Below are 27,718 nucleotides of genomic sequence, written 5' to 3' on the forward strand. Positions count from 1 at the left end.
AGTCACGCCCATACTCCAGAAACCTACAGTTGACCCGTCAGACCTAAACAATTACCGACCTATCACCAATATCCCCACTTTGGCCAAACTGCTGGAAAAATGTGTGCAGCTCCAACTAACAAAACACATTGACCAGTTCGACCTCCTCAACCCTCATCAATCAGGCGTCTGAGCGAAACATAGCACGGAAACGGCCATGACACACATAATTGATGACGCCCTCCAAATCCTTGATCGCAATGATTCCTGCCTCCTCATCCTCCTGGACCTCTCCTCAGCATTTGACATGGTCAAACATGAGAACCTATTGGAGCTGCTAAACACTAGAGTGGGTCTATCAGGGACTGTGCTCAAATGGTTCCTTTCCTTCCTACATAACCGGTCTCAGAAGATCAAGATCAACAATGTGCTCTCCTCACCTGTGCCAGTAGATTTAGGCGTCCCACAAGGATCTTCCCTCTCACCCACGTTGTTCAACCTCGTCATGGAACCACTCGCCACCTTGCTCCAAGCATCCAATGTACACTTCCATATGTATGCCGATGACACTCAACTTTACCTAAAGGTACAATCCCCGGAAGATATCAAACTTCTGAACTACACACTTAGAAACACCCAATCGTGGTTGGCCGACAATCACCTCAAACTAAATGCTCTGAAAACTGAGTTCCTTCTGATATCACCCCTGCGAAAATTACCACCACTCAAATCTGGCTCAATCACCTAACAGCACTCAATGTCCGACCCACCATCGTGGATTCTGCGAAATCCTTAGGTATCACACTTGACGCAAATCTCAATATGCAACAGCACATTAGCAAAGCAACGAAAGGAGCTAATTTCCAAATCAACACATTGAGGAAACTTAAACCCTTCCTCCCAGTCAAAGATTTCCAAACTACTGTACAAGCCCTAGTCTTCCCCCGCATAGACTATGGAATTGTGGCCCTCAGCGGACTCCCTCTAGCAACAACCGCACCCCTAAGAGCCTCCTTGAATGCTGCTGCGAGACTCAACACTGGCGCAAGAAAACACTCTCATATATCCCCTGACTTGAAATCTCTGAAATGGCTGCCCTTTGAAGCCAGAATACAGCTGAAAATTGCCGTTATGACACACTCGGCCATACACCACAAGGCACCCAACTACCTCACTCAAAAGTTGACTATATCAGGAGGTTCGAGATCCAATAGAAGTACAAAAAGTCTACTCCTGAAACCTCGCAGATTCCGGAAGGAAAAAACTTACAAACGCTCCTTCCCAGGAATGGTACCCAGGATCTGGAATGCACCCCTCCTGAAAAAAGGCTTATCTCCTCCACAGCATTCTTTAAGAGAGAGGTGAAAGCCATCCTTATGGCCAAGTTCACCTGAACTTTATTGTTGTTTGATCAGAGACTTTGCTCCGCTTTGCTAACATTGGTTACTTGATTGTCTAATGACCTCATATTCTTATATGATTGCGATCCTATTATGCTACTCACTTACTACCTATTACTACACTGTGCATATTAGTCTATTGAATCACCCCCTAGCTGCCCCTACCCATCGTTCTGTGTAACTCTTAGTAAATGATATAAGATATCCTTATAGCCTAAGCTCTCCTGATCTCTATTGTAACTGGATCAAAGACTCTGCACCGTCTTATATTATTGTCTATTTTGAGTGTCTATTTTGAGTGTTTATTGGTACCTCCGGATCTCTATTGTAGCTGGATCAAAGACCCTGCACCGTCTTATATTATTGTTTATCTGATTGTTTACGGGTATCATATCAGCACATGACTGCTATCCGATTATGCTATTGATTACTAGACTGTATCCAATATTATGTTTAGTCACCCTCCTGTTGTCCCCTGTTTCTGTGAAGCGCTCTCATATCTGCAAAGATCTTGTTCGCGCTATATAAAACTTTGAATAAATAAATAAATAAGTGCAGCTTTGGCCTCATGCCTCGTATCACACATTATCCAAGTAGCCCACATAAACAACACACACTTCTATCCAAAACATGCCGATTGAGTACGGGGCTTCGTGCCCGCCAGTTTCGTCCCAAGGCTCAATGATTTGAATCGCTATATAAATGCAATTACATTAGAAGACCAGTATTTCAGAAGGCTTGACATTTTACACATCAGGGTCATAATTAATAATTTGTGGGTTAGATTATTGTGAGAAATCAGGGACCAGTATGTCATTGGGTTACCAGGATCTCTGAGACATTAATTGAATGAAATGCTTCTCTAAGGCTGTGTCCGTTACGTTGGGACTAATCAAGGTCAGTCTAGGACAGAAAATAGACCCAGGCACCACAATAAAAATGGCCCCATTAGTGAATTAGAAAGCTCAAAACAACGTGGCCCCTGTATACAAATTGGGGCAATCTTGAACTTCTAAAGTCACTGTATACGGGTTTTGCAAGGTATGGAAGATTGCATGGATCTGAGCTTGCTATAGGCAATGTTTGTTTCAATATCGGAAAAATCAACAGTAAAACCTGGCCCAAAAGACCATAAAACAGCCCCCCACACAGGCAAAAACCCAGCACACACTCTGACTTGTGAGACTAGCCTGTCGACCTAGGGGAACATATTAGACTTAGACCTGTGCTTGACCCAGCATTCCTTCATGCCGCCAGCCCTTGCCACTGCCTAGCTCTGATTGTGGCTCTTTTCTGCTACTCGCTAATTGTCAACTTATTGTCCTCTCTTCTCAATTTGCTCATTTCTAGTGCCTTGCTTGTGCCTTTTTCCTTAAATCTCTTGTGCTTCTTGCACATTTGCCTTTCTCCTTAAATCTATTTTGCCTTTTGCTCATTTCCCTTTCTCCATTATTCTTGAGCCATTTTTCCTCCATTCTTGTACAATCTTGATCATTTCATTCTTGCCGTTCGTTTTTCCCCTTCCTGCCAAACTCCTCTCCCAATTGGTGCTGCTCTCCTGCCTCCCACCAGCCCTGCCCACTTCTTCCAAGCGCCACCGCCCCCCTCCCAGACCTACTTAATAGGGGCAGCCATGCCACCGGTGCACCAAAGCCAAGCTGCCTGCACCTCGACAGCAGCCAGCACAGGTTCCTTCATTCCAGACTCGCCCGCAGGTACGATGCAGCCACTCTCTACACCTTAAACGCAGAACGCCACAGTGAACACTGCTACATTGCAGCACCACACCTAACGTTAGGACCGTTTTCCTGCACTATCTACACCTTCTCCTGCACCAGCATGACCACTGTTACATTTTAGAGCTGCAAGGCAACCTTTCACCTCAACAGAAGCATCCCACCAACTCGATTGCCTACTACTCGACACACGCTCCATTTGCAAACAAGCCACCGAGTTATGGAACCTCATTGCCACCCTCGCACCCAACATTGTCTTCCTCACCGAGACCTGGCTCACCCTTCATCTGCACCTGTCATTGCCACAGCCATTTCAAATTAATATAAATTCACACACCATGACCGCACCAACAAACCAGGAGGAGGACTAGCCATTATCCACAAAGCGCCCATATAGAGCACCTCCACCACATCCAACAATACTACCACCCGACAATGCCAGCACCCCCATGGAACTCCTCGACTTCAAGCTCCACACAAGCGACAATACAACCATTAGAGGCACTTCCTCATACCAACCCTTAGCTTCTGCAACAACATTGCAGACTTAATCGCGCCCCTCGCCCTGGACTCCACCAACTACATCTGCCTCGAAGACCTCAACTTCCTCCTCGACAACCCTGACGACAACACCACTGCCCACCTTCTCGACAGTTTGGGCAGCCTTGGGCTGACCCAAGTTGTCCGCAACCCCAAACACAGCGCAGGACACGTTAACCCCATTTTCACCTCCAGCAACCGCATCAAACACGGATATATCCAAACTCACTTGGACCAACCTCGCCATCGTCTACTTAAGCATCTTCAACCCCCCCATCACCAACCCTATGACCAGTGCCCCCCACCGCAGCTGGAGCAAAATTTTAAAGACCCACTGGGCGGACACCCTCAGGGCTTCCAACCCAGCCGCCTCCCCCAACATTGACCAGAGAATTAAGAACTTCAACACCTGAATCACCAACTGCGCCAACAACATAACCCCTATCAAGAGCAGCAATCACTGAAGATCCTCCAAAAAGGCCAGCTGGCACACCAAGAACTCAGAACAGCTAAATGGGACAACAGAGAGCTGGGAAGGAGATGGCGCGCCAGCAATGACACCCCTGACAGGACAGCCTTCAAAACCTCCCTCAACCACTACCACTGCTGGCTGAGAGCAACAAAGAAGACAGCCTTAGCCATGTGCATCAAAAGCAGCCTCAACAACAGCAAGGAACCTTTCAACAATGTTAGGGAGTTCTCCACTCAGCTGCCAGCGAAAACAGCATCACACCATCAGAAGAGCTCTGCTGCATCCTCGCCCAATTCTTAAATGACAAGATTGTAATGATATAGAAACTGCGAACCCCAACCTACACCCACGGACTTCCTCCACTGATATGACCTCACCGCAACCAAACACGAGCCACAGACTGACAACTTGGAACCAGCTCTACACCCAGGACAGCACCTCCATCATGAAATCCGTCCTCTTGGGAGCTCCCACTGACCCATGTCCGCACCGCATCTTCAACCTCAGACACCAAAGGATCGGACAGGAACTCACCACCCTGCTCAACAAATCTCCTTGCTCCAATTCCCAGCCAAAGTACTCGAAAAGTCTATCACCAGGCAACACACCTGGTACAGAACCAGCTACTCAACACCTCCCAATCTGGCTTCCACAGCAAAGAGACTGCCTTGATCGCTGCCACCAATGACATACGAACCTTCCTTGACTGAGGAGAAACATCCCTGATCCTCCTCGACCTCTCTGCAGCCTTCAACACCGTTTCCCACCACTCACTGATTGGAAGACTCCACTACATCGGCACCCAAGGGGAAACGCTCAGGTGGATCACCTCTTCCTCACCATAAGGACACAGAGGGGTCCGCCTGCCACCTTTCACCTCAGAACGCAAGGAAATCATCTGCAGTGTCCCCCACGGCTCATCCCTCAGCCCTACCCTCTTCAGCGCATATATGACCCCACTGACTAACATTACCCGATCACACAGGTGCAACATAATATCCTACACAGACGACCACAAACTCAACAGTTCTCTCGCCCAGGATACCACCACCAGGACCAACTTTCACACGTGCTTGACCAGCGTCGCCGACTGGATGAAAAACTGCCTGAAGCTGAACACAGACATGACGGAGGTACTGATCTCCGGCGACATCATCAACCCCTGGAACGACTCATGAGAGCCTGAAGACCTTGGACCCGCACCCCTACCCACCGACCACGCGAGAAACCTAGGAATCATCATTGATGACAAGCGCACCATCAAACCACAGATCAGCGCCATCCCCTTTGCCTGCTTCCTCACCATGCGCATGCTGCGTAAGATTTTTAAGTTGCTACACCTGCACACGAGATGCACTAAGACACAGGCACTCATCCCTAACTGACTGAACTGTGGCAACACCCTCTAAGTAGGAATCGATGCTCACCTCCTACAGAGACTCCAGACCATACAGAACTCTGCAGCCAGACTCATCCTTGACCTCCCCCGATGTACCCACATCACATCCAATCACAGGCAACTCCACTAGCTCCCCGTAAAGAAGAGGTGCCAATTCAAGCTGCTGACCCTCACACACAAGCCTCTACACAACCAAGGACCCGCCTACATCAACCACTGCTTGAACTTCCACCTACCTTGGATAAGTTTAACCTGTGACTTGCCCACATGCTCCACATCCACCGAAGCAGCAGTGAAGGATGTGCCTTCTACAGAGCAGCAAAAACCTGCAACAGCTTGCCCACACAGCTCTGATCCATCACCTCTCTTGCAGAATTCCGAAGAACCCTGAAGACATGGCTGTTCGAATGAGCCTCCGAGACCTGCAAGTGCCTGCGTATGCTACTGAGTGATTAGCTGCGCTTTATAAATCCTGAACGATTGATTGACCTTCTGTAACTGACAGTTATTTTTAACATGTGATCGAGACAAAGAAGCTTCCCCAGCATCTCCCACTTGATGATTCAGCTTGAATGGAAACAGCTGTGTCGTTGCACTCGGAGATTAATTTTAGCTTTTGGATGCAGGTGGTGGGCACTGGCCCTCCGTTTTATGGAGGAAGATTTAGTTTTTATTTAAAGACTTTGACCAGGATTGAGAGAAATGCCGTAAAGGGGGGTAGAAGTAGAAATAGTGACAAGTGGATAAAGCTGTGCTGTATGAAAGAGAAGTAGGACGTGATGTTGGGTGGAAGAAAGAACTACGCTTTCAGTGAAAACTAAGTAGTCTTATAAGCAGCGGCATAAGCATTTTACAGCGCCAGCAGCAGACCCCTTGAAAAAACTATGGGCCGTTGCACTTATTTATTGCACTGATTATCTAGATGCAGTAAGCTCTCAGTGTTTCTAGGTATTTGTGCCTTAATGCTATCCCAGATTACAGCTCTATTGCATAGTTATGTCAACTCATGCAGTGTAGTAAGTTGCACAGTAAAGCTTGATGAGTTATAAATTGTGTACATTACAGATGCAGCTTGAAGAGAGTAAACATTTTGCAGTGGGGTGGAATAAAGTGTATGGTTAAGGAAAGTGTTATTCAAGAGGTACTCCTGGAGAGTAACCTAGAGGACATTTAAGTTGAAAATTGCCTTTGTTTTAAGAGATTTGGACTGTTGTAGGTAAAACCAATTCTCAGGAGCACTCTAAACATTCAAGATGTCCACATGATTAATTCCTTAAGGAGTCCTTTATTTTCCTTTAAGCCACTTTCTTGTTTGCATTTCCTGTAGTCATTACGTTCCGTCACGCTTTTTTGCACCGTGACTTCTTCAGGGCTTTTGTAGATATGCATCTTTTGTGGTAGGTATGTTGTTGATTTGATAACCAACTGAACTCTAGCAGTTGTTCAAAAGTGGAACATTTCCTGTTCTTAGAGTTTACAGTGAGTAGTATTTAGAAATGCTCAGTTTTTTAAATGTCTATAATAACTGATATTTCTTGTTTTTCCCTTCAGGTGTTGCTGCTTTTTCAAACGAAGGAAAAGGAAAACCATTCAGCGCCATAAATGACTCTGGAAAGAGGCAGATTATAGGGAATTACTTGCTTGTTCATCTGCTGTCTTGTGATAAAAATCATCTCTGCAGTGACCACAAACATTTATGGGCACACGTATGAAAAGAAGTCACGCTCCTTGCATTGGTTTGCTTCTCTTACATTCGTATTTTATTTCCTTCAGCCATTTTTGAAGCTTTAAGTTTGTGTTAAAATAGGAGTGACTCTCACCATCAGTAGATGGACCAATTAAGTTTTATTACTGAAAATCACTCTGTCAGCCAAATATCAAAGTTTTTAGCAGTGTTACATGACTGTTAAGTCTCAAACTGCGGGCGCCTCCTCCCTACTACGCTCTGAGTGGACAATTCTGAGGAAAAATATACATAACCACGCTCTTAGGGTGATAAGTCATATGTTGTTTGACAGCCTTTTATGTTTGCAGTATTGCAGTTGATACTGCGTTCATGAAACTTTAGCAGAGTTTCCTATAATGTAATGATAGCCACAGCCTTAGAGGTACACTGGAAAGCCTTTAATTGAGTCCAGCAAAAACGACTGATTGTTAGTCCTTCTTTGGTATGGATAGCATCAGCCTTCGGTGTACTATAGGAATATCTTCCTTCATTGCTCTATACACCAAAGTCTAGGGTTAAAGTTATGACAAAGTCCTAAGAACGAAATAAGAAAAAAAGTGTATGTAATGTATCTTGTGCTTCCTGGTAATAGTTTATTTTAATTGCCATAGATTAAATTAATTTGGAAGTGAAGCAAAACTTGATGAGATGTTAAACACTACAAAGAGCACATCCGTGTGCAGCTAGTGTAAGAAATATTAATATGGTTGAAACAAATTTGGTATTGAAGCGTATAGTGCTTGCTGCTTATTGGCATTCTCATTCATTATCATGAAATTGTGGATTTTATTTTTGAGATAAAGAGCTCTGCTTTTAGTGACATTTGAGAAAAGTGAGTCAAGTTACGCTTTTTTTTTTTAGTATGTTGCTGATAGTTCACAGAGATCTGATGTGGCTGTGGAGCATTCATACCTTTCAGCATAGAATTGCAACAAAATGTGAATTATTGAAAGGATGCACCAAACAACTCCCTTCCCTACTCCGCCCCATTCCTATTCCTCACCCAAAAAACGAAATCTTTTGAAGTGCCTGCATTCATTAAGAACATGAACAAACCAATTGACAAGAGGAAGAGGCAGTCCATTCCGTGATTCGTATCTGCTTCATTTGGCGCCATAATGGCACAAGTGTGGATCTGTCTAATCGTTCCTGGCTATCCTTTTGGGAAGGTTCGAAGAGAGGAGGAGGAGACAAGCTGTACTGATTAAGTTGACCAAAACACTAATTGCTTCACAAACTTTCTGTCGGAGTGCCTCCTGGAACTAACTTCAATTTCTTTTTGTTCTTCTTCGCACACACCTAGTGTCTAACTTATTTATTTCTGAAGTCTTGTTTTTGACAAAAATTGAAAAATGCGTACTGAAAACAAATAAATGCACACCTTTGCGTTCATTAGTGCATTTTACAGGGATTTTATTTGTATTTTGTAATTTATTTTTTGTAAACAACCAAGAGTGCAGTGCATTAAGTTGATGGACTATAAGAGTGCATAAAACACGCAAAACTGTGATCTTGTGGTTGGTTTTCAGTCTTTGTTAATTAAATGGTCTTTTTACATTGTTATTGAAGACTAGTTTCAGTCCTCAGTACTATTTACTGTCTTGTGGGTCAGCGGTTTTCGTTCTGCCCGTTTATCAATTAAGATGTCTTAAGCTCAGTGAAAGACATACTGATTTTTCAGGGGGTAAAATGGAAACGGTGGAAGGTTAACTATGATCATTCTAATGTGAAACCACTTCGTTCTTGATGTATTTGACCAAATTCTGTTGCTTCATAATATTCGTGAATACATACAGTATCTGTATTTGTTTGATGCAAACATTAAGTTACATTCTCATTTAGGGATTTCTTTTTTTGCCCTGTACAGTGTTTATAAGATCTGAAATTATCACACATAAGGTGTGTGTATAGTAATTAAAAATTATGGACTTGAAGATTTTAAAATATGCGACAACCCTTTATTTGCTGCAGACCAGTTGGTAGACATTTGCTGTTTAGCAATATTTTCAAGTGCTATCTTCTAATGCCTAGGAAGAGATGTTTGTTGTTTTTCTTGGCAGCACAAACTGGTCAATAGTAAGTAATGCAGGTATATTCGGGTACAGCCCAACACTGTTGTGCATTTATATGCTTTTCCCTATCTATACTAATGAAGTCAACCTTGCCTGAATGTCTGAATAATGAAAACACCCCTTGGTTAAAAGTATGTAACTAAAGAAAAATAAATAATAAAGGTAGTTTTTTTTAAGTAGTATTTTCTCCTTTTTTTCTGTCTGTGTACAACATGATAGGGCTTCAAATTACTCACCTTTGATGATAGCATGAAAATATAGCAATCACTTTCAGTTAAGTTAAGAGCATGGAATGGCCATGTGGACATCTATTCATTTGCGCTGGTTCTTAGTATGTATGTATGTATATATATATATATATATATATCAATGCGGTTACCCGAAATGATACCAGACCCGGGTTAGAATTGCAGAACAATAAACAAAAGGTCACAGCAGCAACAGTTTTTCAAAACAAAAGAAATAGAAAGCAGCATTCACAATACCAATGTAGCTTAGTCTGCAGTGAATGCGATTTATTTTCAAATAAAATATTCACTTCAGTTTCTGCAACGCAGTTGCTCTTCCATCTAGAACCAATTCAAGTATTTTTGAAAAAGGGTGCTCTAGTGTTGGGAAAGGACAGGATGTTTAGGGTCAAAGTGAGTTAGTGAGGGTGGGGACAAGGTAAAGGTGATGTGACATATATACATCAAATTCTCATAGTGAGATCAATCCGGCCTAACACAGGTCAATTGTTCCAGTTATACCACATAGCATTACAAAGACGCTGATAATTAATTTCAGTCGTCGGGTCTTGTGCAGTAGTAGTAGTCAACATTTTGACTCCTAAAATGTTCAAGGTGATTCCAGCCTTAGAATGGGGTCTTCATCAGGACTGTGTAAACAGGGAGCTCCTAATCATTCCACCAGCGCATAAATTCCGGCTGGGCGGTCAATGAGAGTGGGCTCAGCTGAGCTCTGTGTAATGGGAGAAGTACAGCCAGATGTGCATGTACGGGCCTTGGTATTCGATTTTGGAAAATGTGATGGACAGAGTGTCTGAATGATGCAGAATACTCCTACCCAGTCAAGAGATCAGGGCTTGATCCATCACCTTTTTTTAGCTCACTGCACCATCCCAGCTCAGAACCTGGCTACATGCAAATTAGTCTGTTCCTGTCCCAGTGCATGATGGGAACAGGGCAAACCCAACTACCAAGCCAATTCTTATACTGGGAAGGAGACAAGCTTCCGGGTAACGGTTTCTGGCATTTCAGCCGTCGTCGGCCCGGCTTGCTTGAATCCTGATGGTGCAATGAGCAAGGGACTCACGTCTGAGTATACCCTCCCACACTTAGTGTGGATAAAATCGATTTTGGAAAAGGTGATGGACAGAGTTTCTGAATGATGCAGAATACTCCTACCCAGTCAAGAGATCAGGGCTTGATCCATCACCGTTTTTTAGCTCACTGCACCATCCCAGCTCAGAACCTGGCTACATGCAAATTAGTCTGTTCCTGTCCCAGTGCATGATGGGAACAGGGCAAACCAAACTACCAAGCCAATTCTTATACTGGGAAGGAGACAAGCTTCCGGGGGCCGGTTTCTGGCATTTCAGCCGTCGTCGGCCCGGCTTGCTTGAATCCTGATGGTGCAATGAGCAAGGGACTCACGTCTGAGTATACCCTCCCACACTTAGTGTGGATAAAATCGATTTTGGAAAAGGTGATGGACAGAGTTTCTGAATGATGCAGAATACTCCTACCCAGTCAAGATGTCAGGGCTTGATCCATCACCGTTTTTTAGCTCACTGCACCATCCCAGCTCAGAACCTGGCTACATGCAAATTAGTCTGTTCCTGTCCCAGTGCATGATGGGAACAGGGCAAACCAAACTACCAAGCCAATTCTTATACTGGGAAGGAGACAAGCTTCCGGGGACCGGTTTCTGGCCAACGACGGCTGAAATGCCAGAAACTGGTCCCCGGAAGCTTGTTTCCTTCCCAGTATAGGAATTGGCTTGGTAGTTTGGTTTGCCCTGTTCCCATCATGCACTGGGACAGGAACAGACTAATTTGCATATAGCCAGGTTCTGAGCTGGGATGGTGCAGTGAGCTAAAAAACGGTGATGGATCAAGCCCTGATCTCTTGAATGGGTAAGAGTATTCTGCATCATTCAGAAACTCTGTCCATCACCACCCCCTTTTCCAAAATCGGTTTGTCCACACTATGTGTGGGAGGGTATACTCAGACGTGAGTCCCTTGCTCATTGCACCATCAGGATTCAAGCAAGCCGGGCCGACGACGGCTGAAATGCCAGAAACCGGTCCCCCGAAGCTTGTTTCCTTCCCAGTATAGGAATTGGCTCGGTAGTTTGGTTTGCCCTGTTCCCCTCATGCACTGGGACAGGAACAGACTAATTTGCATATAGCCAGGTTCTGAGCTGGGATGGTGCAGTGAGCTACAAAACGGTGATGGATCAAGCCCTGATCTCTTGACTGGGTAAGAGCATTCTGCATCATTCAGAAACTCTGTCCATCACCACCCCCTTTTCCAAAATCGGGCCTTGGTATTCAACTGTGGGTCAAATGATCCCTTGCAGTGACCAGATAAATCATGAAATGTAACATTCCGGCTCCAACTCTCAAGACTTAACGTTGACTATTACTACTGCACAAGACCCGTCAACTGAAATTCATTATCAGTGTGTACGAAATGCTATGTGGTCTAAGTTGAACAATTGACCTGTGTTAGGCTGGATTGGTCTCACTTTGTAAATTTGATGTATATATGCCACATCACCTTTCCATTGTCCACCACCCTCACTTTCTCACTTTGACCCTAAACACTTCTTCCTTTCCTTTCCCAACACTAGAGCACCCTTTTTCAAAAATACTTGAATTGGTTCTAGATGGAAGAGAACTGCGTTGCCGAAAATGAATTGAATATTTACTTCGAAAATAAATCTCATTCACTGCAGACTAAGATACATTGATATTGTAAATGCTGCTTTCTATTTCTATTTCTACTTCTGTTTCTGACCTTACGGCTGCCATTAGTTAGGACAACTTAAAAAAAATTGTAAATCTATGAGTACTGCACAAATCTCTGTCATGATGTAATATGATAACAGCACCTTTACATTCACTGGCATTATAGCAGTCATTTCTCCTGTACTTATTTTTTAATTTTCACACTTTAGAGGTCCTTGCCTAGGACTAAAAATGTTTATCTTTCATAGCAATTATCTTAACGCATAGATGGTTTGAGATCTTGCTTTGTTTTGCTTGTAAAATGTTAGTTATCCAGCTCTTCAGGACTGGACTTTAAACTGAGTAATGTGCAAAGAAAGAACAAAACTATTCCTGGCTAGAAAGGTCTGCACATAGTAGATACTTGCCATTTGTACATCAACTGTGACAAAGTTCAAAATATCCCCCTCATCCATAATATTTACACTCTATTTACAGATGTCCTCAAGTTGTTTTTGTTCAAACCCGTTGTACAAATTTATTTGTAGTAGTCTAACTTGGTTTACATGAAGTTAATGAAGTTCTCTGAAAACACCATTGCCCCTCTATGCAGGCTTGTGTGTTTTGAAATTTGATTTGCTATTATTTTTATTTGGATATATAAAGGAATCACACTGGATAATTATTATTAACCAGCAACATAATTAAAGTACAAGAACAGTCAACATTTATCACGTTAAATAACATTTACGGGGGAAAGGAGTTTTGAAATTCATAAGTTAGTAGGCTAGGAAGTATCAGTTTCTGAAACAGAGTACACCTTTGGCTAACAGCTGTACTGGATGAAACTTTACAAAATTGGTGTATTAAAAAGTGCAGCCTCTCAAGATCCCCTTTCTCCCCTAAGATGTAAAGTAGATAGCGCTTATTGTTCAGTATACACATGTGAGAGTGGGCCAAATCTAAAGCAAGCCAGAAGTCTTCAAAATATAGCTTTTTTTCTAGTTCGATGGGTACTTAAGTAAGAAACATGTTTTCTTTGAGTATTACCTACATCTGTATTTGATTCTGACCTCAGTGGTTTTTCAAATTCTCGGTTGTGTTCCACTCTGCACTGCCTGATATTGTGCATCCGATGTAAAGGTAACTTAATTTTTACCTTTCTTTCCTGATTCAGTTGAAATAAAAACATAGATTTGAGTTTATCTTTGTATTGGACACGAAAAAACATATTTCAATCCTTCTGTCAAATTGAATTGCTTTTTGGGGTTTCTGGATTTATTTGGGTTGCACATTCCGCTCTCCTAGGTGGGCTGCCTTCGGCCTTTTCTGAGGTCTCTGTAGTTTACATTGGGTTGTGTATTTAGCACATATGAATGTGCTACTTAGACCGTTTACAGAGTTGTCCATGGATTTCCTGTGGGGTGCACTGTTAGTTTCTTTGGTTGGTCTGCATAGCTCCTTTATTCTGAAGTCTGTCTTTCAGGGCATCTGGGTGGATCCCATAGAGACATATAGAATTTAACTACTTCAGTCTCTTGGACCAGACCACCACCTAAATGAGAATGGATTCACTGTCTGATCATGTTACTGCCCTGCTATTAGGTTTATAGAGTAAGTGCTGTGTGAAGTGCACCTTCTTACATAACACTTTTAAATAGTTCATGCAAACTAGCAGCATCATGTTGGCTGTAATGCCAACAGACTGTGTGTCAAAACCATAGACTAATGCCCAAACGTTCCTACAGTGATCATATTCCAAGCACTCAACTCTCCAACCATACATGTTTGCCTGTAGCAGCTCTGGACATTAAGCAAGCTACAATTGCAGACTTGTGTAGTTGCATTTTGTACAAGTGGCAGATTCCATAACATAACATCAGTGTACAGTGTTGTTTTATGATTCTTAGAAATTATGTTCAAAAGGCCAGAGTATTTTCGGCGACCAGCTGGTGGGAAGATGCAAGCCACAAAAAATGCTTGATCAGCACTTTCAGTAATTCAAGGTTGAATGGCTAAATCTTCCATGGAGATATTTGAACCTTTGTACTGCAGGTTCAGATAAACCTGTTGACCCCGTAACTAATGAATATCCCTGTTTGACCCAGATTGGTCCAGAAACCTCTGTTCAACAATCAATAGCTGACCAGTTTGCTCCAGCAGAGACTCGCCCACTGAACGTGAAGACACCAGAATATATTAAGGTCCAGACAGTGCGCTGCATCGGTTACTGTTTTTCCATGCCTTGTGGATGTGAGATCTGGAGTTGTCTTGGTGCTTCACCTATAAAATTCTTTGTCATTTTGGCAGTGTCCAGGGCAGATGTCTCATCCAAAAATCTCCAGGTGTAAACCCTGTTGAAGATGCCACGTGAAAATGTCTTTGTTGGACCAGTATAACAACTGCTATGGTGTTTGGCCTTGTAACACAACACTGCAGTCTACAAATTCTATTGTTCTGTGCACTTGAAAACAATAGAGTTATATTTTGTAAGTGCACACCTTCCCTTCTCTGATGATCAAATTTTAACTGTGTATATGTATAAATGTGTGCATAACAGCGCCGTGACCGTCCCTTGTCACAGAAATTCAATGTGATACTTCCAAAGGGGCAACATTTGTGCCCCTGCTGCTGCACAGCGGCAATGCGGAAACTTTTCTCAGGATAAACCATATTTCTTCCAATAATCAACCTTAATCCATAGTGAACCAACATGGTAATCCAAGTAATTCCAGTTTATCAAGTCACTCCGGAGACAGCCAGATGGTGCTAGAATGTTTATTCTTTATTTTCAGATATCATGTGTCGCCAAACATGCTTAAACAATGATGCGTGCTTTAAACATTCCTTCGAGTCAGCACAGTAAAAGCCCAATGCAGTTCTGATAAACTGGAATTACTTGGATTACCATGTTGGTTCACTATGGATTAAGGTTGATTATTGGAAGAAATTTGGTTTATCCTGAGAAAAGTTTCCGCATTGCCATTGTGCAGCAGCAGGGGCACAAATGTTGCCCCTTTGGAAGTATCACTTGAAAACCATCCCATAAGGATTTAGGAGGCCAAGTTATTTTTGGACTAGCCCCGCAGGAATATACCAAAGCATTGCCCTTCACCTTTAGGTAAGTCTCCTGAAACAATCTTCCAAAAAATCTCCCCATAAATAACTAAATCCTTAAGAAATGCTCAAAGAAACCGTCCAGCTCCCAAGGATTGTTCCGAGATTTGATGCTGTTATCTGACTCCTGACTCTTCATCGTCTGAGAAAATCAATACATAAAAAAAGATGGAACCAGAGTTATCGACTCCATTGGTCAATCCTGTACACATCGAGGGCTTCTAGCTGCTGATGCTTAGTTTGTTCAGGATGGCTCTGGTATGCGCTGGACCATTCCTCAACAGTGCGTTCAATGCTGCAATTTAGTCTACATTGCCTCTCCAACGGCTCAGACAGCTAAGAAGACCAGGCCTACCAATGCTTTGCTCCCTGTTCAATCAGACCCTCTTTCTTCTCAAATATAACTATCCGAGCTGCCAATGTCTCAAAATTCAAAGTTGGCTAGAAACAGCTCTCCCAGAGATAGAGGTAAAGATTCCTGCATTCCTGAATCTGAATCTGCTGGTAAGAATGTGGTGATTGGAGCATTAGTCACAAATTTAAATGCATACACTTAGACTCCCCCTATTGCTCAGCATTGAAGAACCAAAAATAATGTGGGCCACTTTCAATGAATTTGCAGTTGCTGAGATAACTTTGTAAGAATAGTCACTGACGAAAGGCCAGGATCGCATAGTTGCAAACGCAATATAAGGTCTTTTATCTTCACAGCTGTTTTTCAGAGCAATAAATCATTGATTAATCATTGGTCCATCCACCTGTTCAAAGAAAAAGTTACTTGCCATCCGTAATTATATTTATGGTGGACATATAATCTTTCTGCATATTCTTTACCTTATGCATATCCCTCCAAGCACTAGACTTCCCAGGTTGAGCCATGTAGCTTCTACCAGAATTCAGCTTACTAGATGTGACAACATTGTAATATACTAGGCATCAAACTACCAGAAAAATTGTTACTGAAGGTATGTAACTTTCTCAGAAAAACTATGCCAATAGCCAGATAGCCATATGCAGAATGAAAAGGTCTTCAGAAAAGTCAATGAAACGTCTGGAAGATTTGCTAGAGTAGCACCCTCCTCTACATAGCCCATATCCCCCAAGCCTACATTCTAGGGTGCAGTGGCCGAGCTTGAGGCATCCTCCAGCGAGTTAACGACCACTCCGTGGGAAGTGCGTTTTGGATACTGGGGTGAGGGTACCTTCATCGCCCTGTGGAGATCGACTGTCTGTGCTGGCTTTTATACTGCCGACATCTGCCAAGCCCGCAGAAATACTGTTGCCAGCACCCTCCGTTTGTTAAACAACCTCACACTCCCCCGTTATTGCAGCCTCAGCCTCAGTTACTTTAGCCCCCTTCTCCTTACCGCCACGGGTAAACATCTCTGCGATGGTTGTGGTTGCGGTTGTCTATCTGGTCCTGACAGTGGGCTGCTTACTTTTTTCTCCGGCTCCTGGGAGGGTGTTTGTGCTTTCCCTTTCGCCGGTGTTTCAGTCTCCACTCCTGCGCTCGTTATCCCACCGGTTGCTCTCTGAAGCGCCTGTGGGATCATTACCAGCCTTCTTTGTTAGGGATGCTTTGCCCCCCGTATTCACTTTTGGGGCCATTGCTCTCGCTCGCTATTGCTCGGTCTGCGTGCTCGAAACACTCCTGGGGCGCCGTGAACTCCGTTTGCTCCGCTTCGCACTGCTTCCGAGCTCCGCTCCGAGTTCTACCTCCAGCGTTCTTACGCCGCTCCGCCCACCAATGCTGTGAACAACGACAGAGAGCCAGCAGACGGGAGACAGTAAAGCCTGGATCAAAGCCGCTGCTGCCTCATGGAGATGGCTCGCCGGCCCCCACAATATCACCCGGTAAGTTATCGCCGCATACATTGGGCAACGGTGTTAGAAGCTCCCGTTCGGTTGCTGAATGGCATACTCCTTGACGTTTAACAGACCATAACCTCACTGCCTACTGCAACTCAGCCGCAACTACGCGAAGGTGCTACTCGAGCAAATGCCGACCTGGGGTCAATTACAAAGCCAAACAAGAACTATAAGATCCAGGACCTGGTCAATACTTCCGAAGTCGCTATTGGAAACTCTGTCCCCCCGGGCACCCTGGCTCCTGAGATAGATAGGGAGAAGGCTCCCAGTGAGTGTTTTTTTTCAGTGTCAGAGGAGGCTGACTGGTCCGAAGAGGAAGAGGAGCATAGCTCTGACATAGATGAGAGCAATGCAGAATCAGAAAGCGATCCGGAGCAGGACCATCCGTCAATGGCAGTAAAATCCGCCGCCCCTCTGAAAGGTCAGGAACACCTCCAAGGGGGTCTGAGGTGGAACTACTCATCCACAACACCATTACAGGGGAGCCCTAACCTCGAATCAACTCAACTGTCAATGCTGGAAGTAATTCACCAGGAGATCATAGCACATAGGGAGGAGACCAGGCAGGACAATCGCAAGGCCCAAGCGGCAATGAGGAAAATGAAGGGCGTAGTAAGGAAACTATCTAAGGCTTGTGTTAATGTGGGGGACAGAGTGTCGATCTGGAGGAAAGGGTGGTCTCAACAGAAAGGGAGGCCGCCGCTGCTACCAGTAAGGTCGAGTCTTATGGTGCCCAGGCAACGGAAATACAATGGAAGCTCGAAGATTTGGAAAATAGGCTCATGAGGAATAATTTAAGGGTCTTGGGCATACCCGAGGGCTCAGAGGGGTCCCATATAAGAGCCTACGTAATCAAACTCTTTGAGCAAGCTTTTCCCGAGCTGGCCAACTGGAGCTGGGCCGGTGAAATCCAGAGGGCACATCGCACCCCCTTCAAGATACGCCGCAAAGCGAAGGAAGGAGATAAACCCAGGGCAATCCTAATTTTTATGGGTAATTTTGTCCTGAGACAATCTATCGCCGAAAAGGCAAGACCTGACGCTAAAAGAACAAGTGAAGGGTTGTCATTCTTTGTCCTACCGGACTACTGCCATACTACGGTCGAGAGGCGCTGGAGACTACGACAACTTATTAAGCCCTTCCAAGATAAGAAAATGCAGGCATACCTTATAAATCCAGCACAGCTCAAAATAATTAATGAAGGGCGGACACAATACTTCGCGTCAGAAATTAAGACGCAGGAGTACTTGGACTCTATGAACAGATAATCTGTTTTTTTATGTGTTCCCCTCTTATGCTCTTTCTCCTTTTTTCTCTTTCTTTTCCCTGGCTTGCTTCATCCAGCCTAGTGCTATTTCTAAGATTGTATAGTATATTGTATGAGTATAGTGCATGATTCTGGAAGCCTTAGAAGCCCTAGAAGTATTGCTGATTGCTCCATTATAATGTTATTGGGATCATGAGGTTTTGGAATTAAGTAGTAAGTAAGGAAGTGCTCACTGCTATACTGCACCCATCATATGCACAGACTTTGTCTGAGTGCTTCACGATAGAGGGTGAATGGTTCAGGGGGGTCGGGACTAGGGGTGGGGGGTGGTAGGGCGGAGGGGGCGAGGGGTAGGCGGGTGGGGGTCGGGTGTGTAAATGCAAAAAAGAGAATTTATGACACTAATGCAAACGTAATCTCATTCATAAAGTTGAAACAAGATCTACATTCCAAATATGTTTTCAGCATGATAATTGTCCGGTTGAAGAGAAGGAAGCATATAAGATGGAAGCATGTCTAAGCTCAGGATTTGCTCTTTGAATATAGGGGGCTTAAATGACTGGAAAAAAAGAGGAAGACTGGAGGAATTTGTTAAATCAGTACGGATGGATATCTTGTGTATACAGGAGACCCACTTGCCCTGGGGTAAAAGCATTGGTTAAATTTAAAGGGATATGAGACTCTCTCTTGTTCCTCCCAAACGTCTTCTATCAGGGGGTGGCTATCATAAGCAAGGTGGGTTTGGGGGGAGCCAAACGATTTAAGGCGGACACTATGGGGAGGTGTGCGTTATGTGAAATGAATATGGGCATCACCATCTGTTGTATCTATGGGGCCAATAGCGACGATACCTTTGAACGCATGGAGAAGGAACTAACAAGTTGGCCAGCACCCATAGTGGTTTATGGGGATTTGAATATCTCCGCAGACTTTGTAGGGGGAACCGTATACACCGGACGTAAACCCCGGGTATATCGGGCAGTATGCTCGATGATGCAATCACATGGGTTGAGGGACGTCTGGGGGAGTATCGAACCAGGGAATTCCGGGTTCACATATTTTTCACATCCATTTCAGAAATACTCCAAGCTAGATTATTTTATGATATCCGCCACGGAGTTGAGTTTGGTCAAAATCTGAAAGCTACCCATGATATTATCAGACCACAACCCTTTGATGCTAACAATGGACATTAATAAGCCGGCTAAAAAATCAAGACCCTGGACTTTTGATAGGAAGCTCCTAACAGATAGTACTTATGTGGCGTATATTAAGAATTGGTCACAGGCTTTCTTTGATGCAAACAGATACAGTGCATCACGAAACTCTGTCTGGGATAGTTATAAAGCTGCTTTAAGGGGAGAAACCACCGGCTATACCGCTCGGAATTGGAAAAGGCTTAATTTAGAGAGAGAACAACTAATGAATAAACTGATGGATGCTGAGGAGCAGCATAGAAAGGATATATCCCAGGGGACGCAGGGTACAGAAAGTCTAGAAAGTGAGTTCCATCAAAGCAGAGATACAGAAGCAACTAGCCAAAAAAGCAGCTGCGGAATATCAAGCACAGAGAAGCAGGCTATATGAAACAGGGGAACAAGCAGGGAGGGCACTTGCACTCCGCATTAGACAGGTTGCCTCTAAAAATATCATCACACACCTAGAAGAGCCGGGTCGGAGTTATGAGGAGCCGATGGAAATTTTAAATGTCTTTAAAAGATATTACCCAGCATTGTATCAGGAGGAACCGGTTACAGAGGATCCAAAGATAGAATGGACGGGAATGGTAACTAAAGTGGCTCAGGGTGATAGAGAAATTCTCGAACAAGCCATTACCTTAGACGAATTGTCGGAGGCCTTACAAGACCTAGCGGCAGGGAAGGCCGCGGGCCCCGACGGCTTACCCCTTGAGCTTTATAAATGGGCATCTGAAGAAACATCCCCACTCCTTTTGGACCTGTTCAATGGGATCATAAACACAGGCGTAATTCCGGAATCATGGATGAGTACCAATATAGTGGTGTTTAACAAAAAGTGCAAGGCCAAGGAAAATCCAGTCTCATACAGGCCCATATCCCTGATAAACTCAGATAATAAATTAAATGCCAAGATCTTAGCTACCCGCTTGGGGCGGATCATTGGGGCCCTGGTTTCTCCCTGGCAGCATGGATTCATCCCCGGTAGGGGAACTACAGACCATATCAGACGGGCTATCACGCTGTTTGACATCCATGCTGCCGGGGAGGAGGGGGCCGCAATGGTCCTCCTCGATGCGGAGAAAGCTTTTGACCGCATCAGGTGGGATTTTCTGTGGAGTGTGCTTGAGGAAAGGGGGTTCGGGCCAAGATTCCGGAAGGCTATTCAGACAATGTATTCCACCCCAGTTACTAAGATCCAAATGATGGGTGAGAGCTCGGAGAAGATTTATATTACAAGGGGGACGAGGCAGGGGTGCCCGTGTTCACCCATCTTATTTGCGTTATATATAGATCCTTTAATACGCCAGATAATGAACAACACCGTAATCAAACCGGTAGTCACGAAGGGATTTCAAACAAAAATCTTGGCATATGCCGATGATTTGGCTGTCATTACCATTGAACCCGACGTGGCTATGCGGGAAGTGGTGGGTATTAAGAGTCTATTCAGGAGAGTCAGGATATCGCCTAAATGAGGGAAAGACCCAGGTGCTGTGCTCTAAGAATATAACTTAATCAGACCCCAGATTAGTTGACTCGATGGTGTATTTGGGGATAACGATTAATGCACAGCCGGAGCATATTATTAGAGATAATTTTATCCCTCTTATGAAATCAATGGAGGTGGATCTGAAAAGAATGGACACATTGTACCTTTCAATAATAGGGTGTGCTAATGTTATTAAAATGACCATGTTTCCCAAGATCCTATATAAATTTCGGGCGATCCCCTTCAAAATAGAGGAAAAACTTATTAAAGAAATACAAGCCATTTTCATGAATTTCCTGGTGCAATATGGAAAGGTTAGAAGATCTATTAAATACATGTCCTTGCCACAGGAAAGGGGAGGCCTGGGATTGCCGAACCGCAGATATTATCATTGGTCTTGTCTCCCCAAACAGATGGCTATATTATTTGATCCTGTGGGAAACAGCGCAAACACCTCCAACAGACAAGATGTTATCCCCTCTATTTTCGAGTTGCCGTTGGGTAGTGAGGCAATCGGGGTATTATTAAGGAGTACAGAAAGAAAGTATTATAAAAAGTCAAGATATAAAATATTGGAAGGGATATGGGGGGTCTGGGTGACAGTCCAGAAAGTTCTGGGAATCCCTAGATACAACCCCCATACTCCACTTTGTATTGTATTGTATTGTATGTTGGATTTATATAGCGCTTATCACCCAGGGGTCTCTAAGCGCTTGCCTTGGGAACCCGTCCTGGCTTTTCCCTGTGAGATAGCCCCTACAGGGCATCCCGCCGCGGGGGGCGGTTGTGGAGATTAAGCAAGCTTAATACCCTGAGTTGCAGAGTGTGAACCCCTGATTAGGTCAGGCACCGAAGCGAGAATTATCGAGTCCGTGGACATTTTAGCTCAAGACCATGCCGCGTTGGGAATTGAACCCTGGTCCTGGGTCTGACCTCTGCTTCAGGGTCTGCCTGCTCTAACCAGTGAGCCACACTTCTCCACTTTGGCACTCTAGTCTCTTCCCTAATTTGTGTAACGATGGGTGTTGGAGACACTGGGAGCGACAGGGTATTCTGACACTGGCAAATCATGGTGAGGGACGAGTGCAGATCTCTTGAAGACCTGAAACAGAGGTACTCCCTCCAGGGTAGCCAAGATTGCAAATACGCTCAGGTGGTTAATACAATCAAATCAAAGAGGCCTCGTATCACTCTAGGTAAGAGGTGCAGCATCTTGGATTATCTGAAGGGGGAGGCCGAATAATCAAGGGAGTATACAGGCTATTTATGGAGGGATCTCAGGATTATATGGGTAAAACCAAGGCAGCCTGGGCTTCCAAATTGGAGGATCCGGATATCGACCCTGATAGAGCCCTTTTAATGGATAAAAGATTTTTACGTTCTTCTAATCTAAGAGCCCAACATTTTAAAACATTATTTAATCTATACTATACCCCCTCCAAGCTATATGATTGGGGAAAGAGGGCGGACAACATCTGTCCTAGATGCTCTAAAGGCCCAGCTGATATCACCCACATGTTTTATCAGTGTGAGAAACTTGAATCAATTAAAACTGAGATTGAGGCATTCTGGGACGGGCTGCTAGATGCTAAAATAAATCTATCCCCAACACTGATTATCATAGGATGTGAAAGAAAACTGAATCTAAATATTGAGACTGAAGCCTTAGTTTTTATCTCTACAGCCGTACTACGTATATTAATTTCAGCTGCCTGGAAAGACACGGAGCCCCCAACCATTCAAATGTGGATGTCTAGATTCTTAGGTATGCATAATGTTGAGGCGGCCCTGTATAAACTTACGGGTAAAAAAACAAGAGAAATGGGATTTAAGATCTGGGCACCAGTGGCCGCTTGGCGGGTCACCAGATTGTAGTAGGTTTATTCGGGTGCTAAAAATGCCTTAGGGAATATGATACTGTATATAATTGTTGTTTTCTTTTCATCTTCTTAACCTGATATCTCACTTTATTTTCGATATCTTAAGCATCATTTTTTACCTGAAGTCCTATCGGTTTTTAGGCAGCTGGCTTATTAACCAATTAATGGAATCAATTTAATCAGATTTTAATTAATGGGATTCGCCAAATCGTTTTTGTATTTCTCCTGTTTTATATACTGCTGGAAGATCGTATTTAAAATCTATTTGTATGTTTTTTTTGGGATAATCTGTATAGTGCTTTACATTGTGTCTTATGAATTCTCAATAAAAAATGTTTTAAAGAAATGTCTGGAAGAAAATCCACAATGTCCAGAAGGGTAAGTCTTGGATTGAAACTACTGCTTAGAGAAGTGTAGGATGAGACTGAATTATCCTTTCAGCAGAAGTGAAGGATCTCGGCGTGGAAGTGTCCCTCTTAAGTGCTTGAGGTAGTCTGAACAACCAAGCAAAGAAATGTTGGTTAGGGAAAGTTAAACCATGTAATTGGATAATACTCTCCTCGTCTGTTTTTAATAAAATGTAGACATTTGTTTACAAAGAGACAGTTAAATCTTAATTTTAAGACTGAATGCTCATATTATGCTTGTACAAAGCACATCAACAACATTTGAGACAACATGAAAAATTGGTTTACAGTAAAGGGTTCAAAAAGTTGTATCATTAGACCACCGATCTGAGACCTTTCTGAATACTAGAACATGCCCAAAAGGCTTTTGACACTGGCTTCTATAGTGGAGTGCGTCCCTAAGGAAGTAATGTCAATATCAGCCAGGAACATAATCCACTGTGCTAAGGTAGAAGGAGACACTGGTTTGCAGTTTTTCTTCAATAGTTCAAAAGGGCTTTTTCAGATGTGGTTTTCTACTCGTAAACTCAATTTCCAGCAAATAACTTAGGATGATTTGGAAAACTGGGCTGAAGCACGTTGCTAAGTTCTTGTTCATCTGCGAACAGTGAAACGGAACCCCAGAAGGGGTGTTTTATCTGGAAGAAATGGCTTAAGCCTGGACATCCGAAACATGTTTAATAGTCATCAAACATAGTAGCATTGACAGTTTTGCTTTTAACATTTTCAAAGAAAACTGTTTTAGGGAAGGAATTAAACAGATTAAAAACTGCAGGAACATCACTGTTGCAATGGAAAAGGCCTCTGCATTGTAAAGATGTGTAACCCTACCTTGAGTGCCCAACTGTACTGATGTCTGACTCACTAATGCAGTTTTTTGTTGTTGTCTTGTGAGAGGCAAACACGGATCATGCGCGAGCGCCATGACATAAGCCTGTCTCACAGATTGGGGTCTTGTTGGACAGCAATGGGGCACCAGAGGACTACCTTCCTAATGGTTGAAGGCTGGCGCCTTCACCAAGAGTTAAGCAGCATGAGTTAGGTGGTGGCAGCATACAGTGTAGTGAACAGTAGTATTAATCAAGACCTTTTTACCGTCTTTACCCTGTGTCACTGAAGTGAGGCCTACAGCCTCACTTATCATTTAAAAGTTACAGTGCTATGTGCTTAACCTACCCTTAACCTACCCTTAGCCTACATTGGGTAGATGTGGGGTGCCTCACACTGCAGGAGTAGTGACTGCGCTGGTTGTATGTGTGCCTAACGTAGGGTACCATACATGGATAGAGCAGTACTGTACAGGGATAGAGCACTACTGTACAGTGGATGTATGACAGTACATCGCCAACGGTTACAACGCTCGCTTTTAGCACGCAGCCTCCACATCGCAATGACTATTACTTCGCACGTTTCCCCCCCCCCCCCACAGCGTTTCAACACCAGTGTTGTTTAGCCTTTAGCAAATTCCATTAGGACGCATACCGAAAGATCGCACGCCATTGCAACGTGTAATGGTTTCTCGTTTTGACTCGTAAACTCCCTTTTATGAGTTAGATCCTGTGCCATTGCTTGGATAACATGTTTAAAGGTTGACATTGGTAGGAGGGCATCTGTTTTTGGTAAATATGAAAGAGGAGCAGGGAGGCCGCTGGGCGGGGGCTGTCTGGCTTGACCCTCATCCATTCTTGGTGACGGACGCTCTGCCGCCCTCTGCCCCCTTGGAGAAGCTGACAGGACCCAGGTAATGCGTCCTTTTACTGACACTTATTTTTGTTGTGAATCTGCATTCGTCGTGCTAAAGAGTTCACTTTCGCTATGTATTTTGTTTGCCGTGAGCACTAAGACTGCACTGATGATGTGTTGAATTCATGAAGAAATAAAAGTCTTTAAGTAGTTCTCTTTATTGCAGCACGTTACATAGGTCAAGCTCCAAGCAAGGACTAACTTCCAATGTTATAACTGTACAAATTTGCACTGCAGGCCATGGCATCAGAATTTAGAATGCATTCAAAGAATAACTTGGCTCATGCAGAAGCTCATGCAAGAGCATGTGCATAGAACATATAATTAAAGGAACAAGGCTATCTAACATCAGAAAATGTAACACATCTCCCCATTAACAAAACATATGTACACAGGAACCCAAAAACATGAAAGAGGTCATGTAAAAACTAAAGCAAAAGAAATGAAAATAACATAAGTCACCCAGAATGTAAAAACCTTTTTGGAACACTTATAGTGCGTTTGGTTTCCTTGACTCTAGAAGCAACAGAATCATTTTTACAAAGTTGTACATTCTTATGCAAAACATCCTTATGCAAAACATCTGGTGCATGACTTTTGGCTAATCTTCTAAAATTCCATATCCTACCATCTTGAGTCATGGCACTGTTGGTGAAGACTTTTTTGATCAAAACAGGTTCACTATACTTGTTCGAACCTTTACTAATTAAACCAGGTTTACGAATTCTTACCCACTCTCCTACTTGAAAGCATTGTGTTTTAACACTCCACTTATTATCATACCATTTCTTGACTTGCAATTGTTTACATTCAACACGTTTAGCAATATCATCAACACAGATTTTATCTCCAACAAAATAATGAGATTTTTCTCTTAACCACCAAGGTAGCACCTTAGAGGCAGGATTTCTTCCTTTAAACAAATTGAAAGGACTTACTTGTGTGGTTGAATGTGGTGTAATCCTATAATTCCACAAACGTTCTCTTAAAGCACTTACCCAATTCACACCAAACTTGATAGAATCAACAACAAAATGCTTCAAGACACGATTAAATCTTTCGACTTGACCATTTTCATGTGGTTCATACACAGATGTCAACCTGTGGGAAATATTGCACTCTTTAAGAAAATCACTCATTTCTACTGAAGTCAATTAAACTCCATTATCCGTAACCAAAACTAAAGTACAACCTTCCCTAGTAAAAATGTCCTTAAAGAAATTAATCACAGCTTCAGTAGTTGCTTTTGGGACAAACTTTACCTCTGGCCACTTAGAATGATAATCAATTAAAACAAAAGCATATCGCGATGCTTCAGGCAACATGTGAAATGGACCAGAGATATCAAAAGCCACTCTCTCCCAAGGTTGAGAAGGCCATTTAACAATTTTCATGGGAGGTGTATGTACCTTGAGCATCTTTTCACTGGAACAACATTCTTTACACTCTCTGACAACCCTATCTACAAACCTATCAATTCCTGGCCACCAAAAATAGTCACTGACCAATCTCTTCATAGAAGAAATACCAGGATGTGTTTTGTGTGCGATGGGTAAGATTACCTCATACATACCTTCTGGAGGAATACATTTACCTGATTTAAATAAAAAGTCACCATCTAACTCGAAGTCTTCAAGAACCTTGTAAAAAGAAATCAATTCTGGTTGCACTAAATCCTTTCTTGGCCAACCATTCTTAACACATTCTCTTAACTCTCTCCACTTTTGATCTTTCTGCACACATTCTTCCCATAACGTCTCTGAAATATCCTGAAATTTACCACAAACAACATCTTGAACTGACAGAACAAAATCAGCATCACTTATAGAATTAACTTCCTCTTGCACACAAGGTAAGCGTGATAAACAATCCGCTGTAACGTTTTTTTTCCAGGCACATAAATCGTAGTAAAACTATATTCTTGCAGTCTAGATGCCAATCTAGCTATCCTAGCCGTTGCATTCCAACCTCCACCTACTGACAAGATATTCACTAATGGCTTGTGATCAGTTCTAAGCGTGAACTTTGAGCCCCAGACATATAATCTAAAATGCTCAATAGCCCAAACACAAGCAAGAAACTCACTTTCAATCACAGCATATCTGCGTTCACATTCACTAAGAGTTCTTGATGCAAAAGCAACATTCCACTCATTGTTACCCTCTTTTTGAGATAAAACACTACCCAAGCCATATAAACTTGCATCAACCGTAATTATGCACTCCCTGTTCATACGAAAAGGCTTAAGAGTAGTAGCATGTATAATGTCACGTTTAATATCCTCAAAAGCGCGTTGTTGTATCTCAGACCATTCATATTTTTCTCCTTGTCTAAGTAACCTTCTTAAAGGTTCCATTTTTGTGGCAAAATTTGTGACAAACTTGCTATAATATTCGCATAGGCCAGCAAAAGAAAGTAACTGATCTTTATTTTCCGGAGCGGGTGCCTTAATAATTGCTTCAACATTAGA

General features: G+C 43.2%; 1 protein-coding gene across 8 annotated transcripts in view; it reads left to right on the forward strand.

Annotated features, from left to right (window-relative positions):
* CSNK1G3 (casein kinase 1 gamma 3) overlaps positions 1 to 9,500 on the forward strand; it is a 443,408-nt gene extending 433,908 nt beyond the window's left edge. For all 8 annotated transcript variants that reach the window (XM_086961092.1, XM_086961090.1, XM_086961093.1 and 5 more), the window contains one exon: positions 7,078 to 9,500. In XM_086961092.1, the coding sequence (XP_086817218.1) occupies positions 7,078 to 7,132 (55 nt within the window). In that variant the 3' untranslated portion in view covers positions 7,133 to 9,500. The remainder of the gene's footprint in view (positions 1 to 7,077) is intronic.
* Positions 9,501 to 27,718: the final 18,218 nt, after the last annotated feature.

This window comes from Lissotriton vulgaris, chromosome 3_1 (assembly GCF_964263255.1).
Source record: "Lissotriton vulgaris chromosome 3_1, aLisVul1.2, whole genome shotgun sequence".
In the NCBI taxonomy this organism is placed as follows: domain Eukaryota; kingdom Metazoa; phylum Chordata; class Amphibia; order Caudata; family Salamandridae; genus Lissotriton; species Lissotriton vulgaris.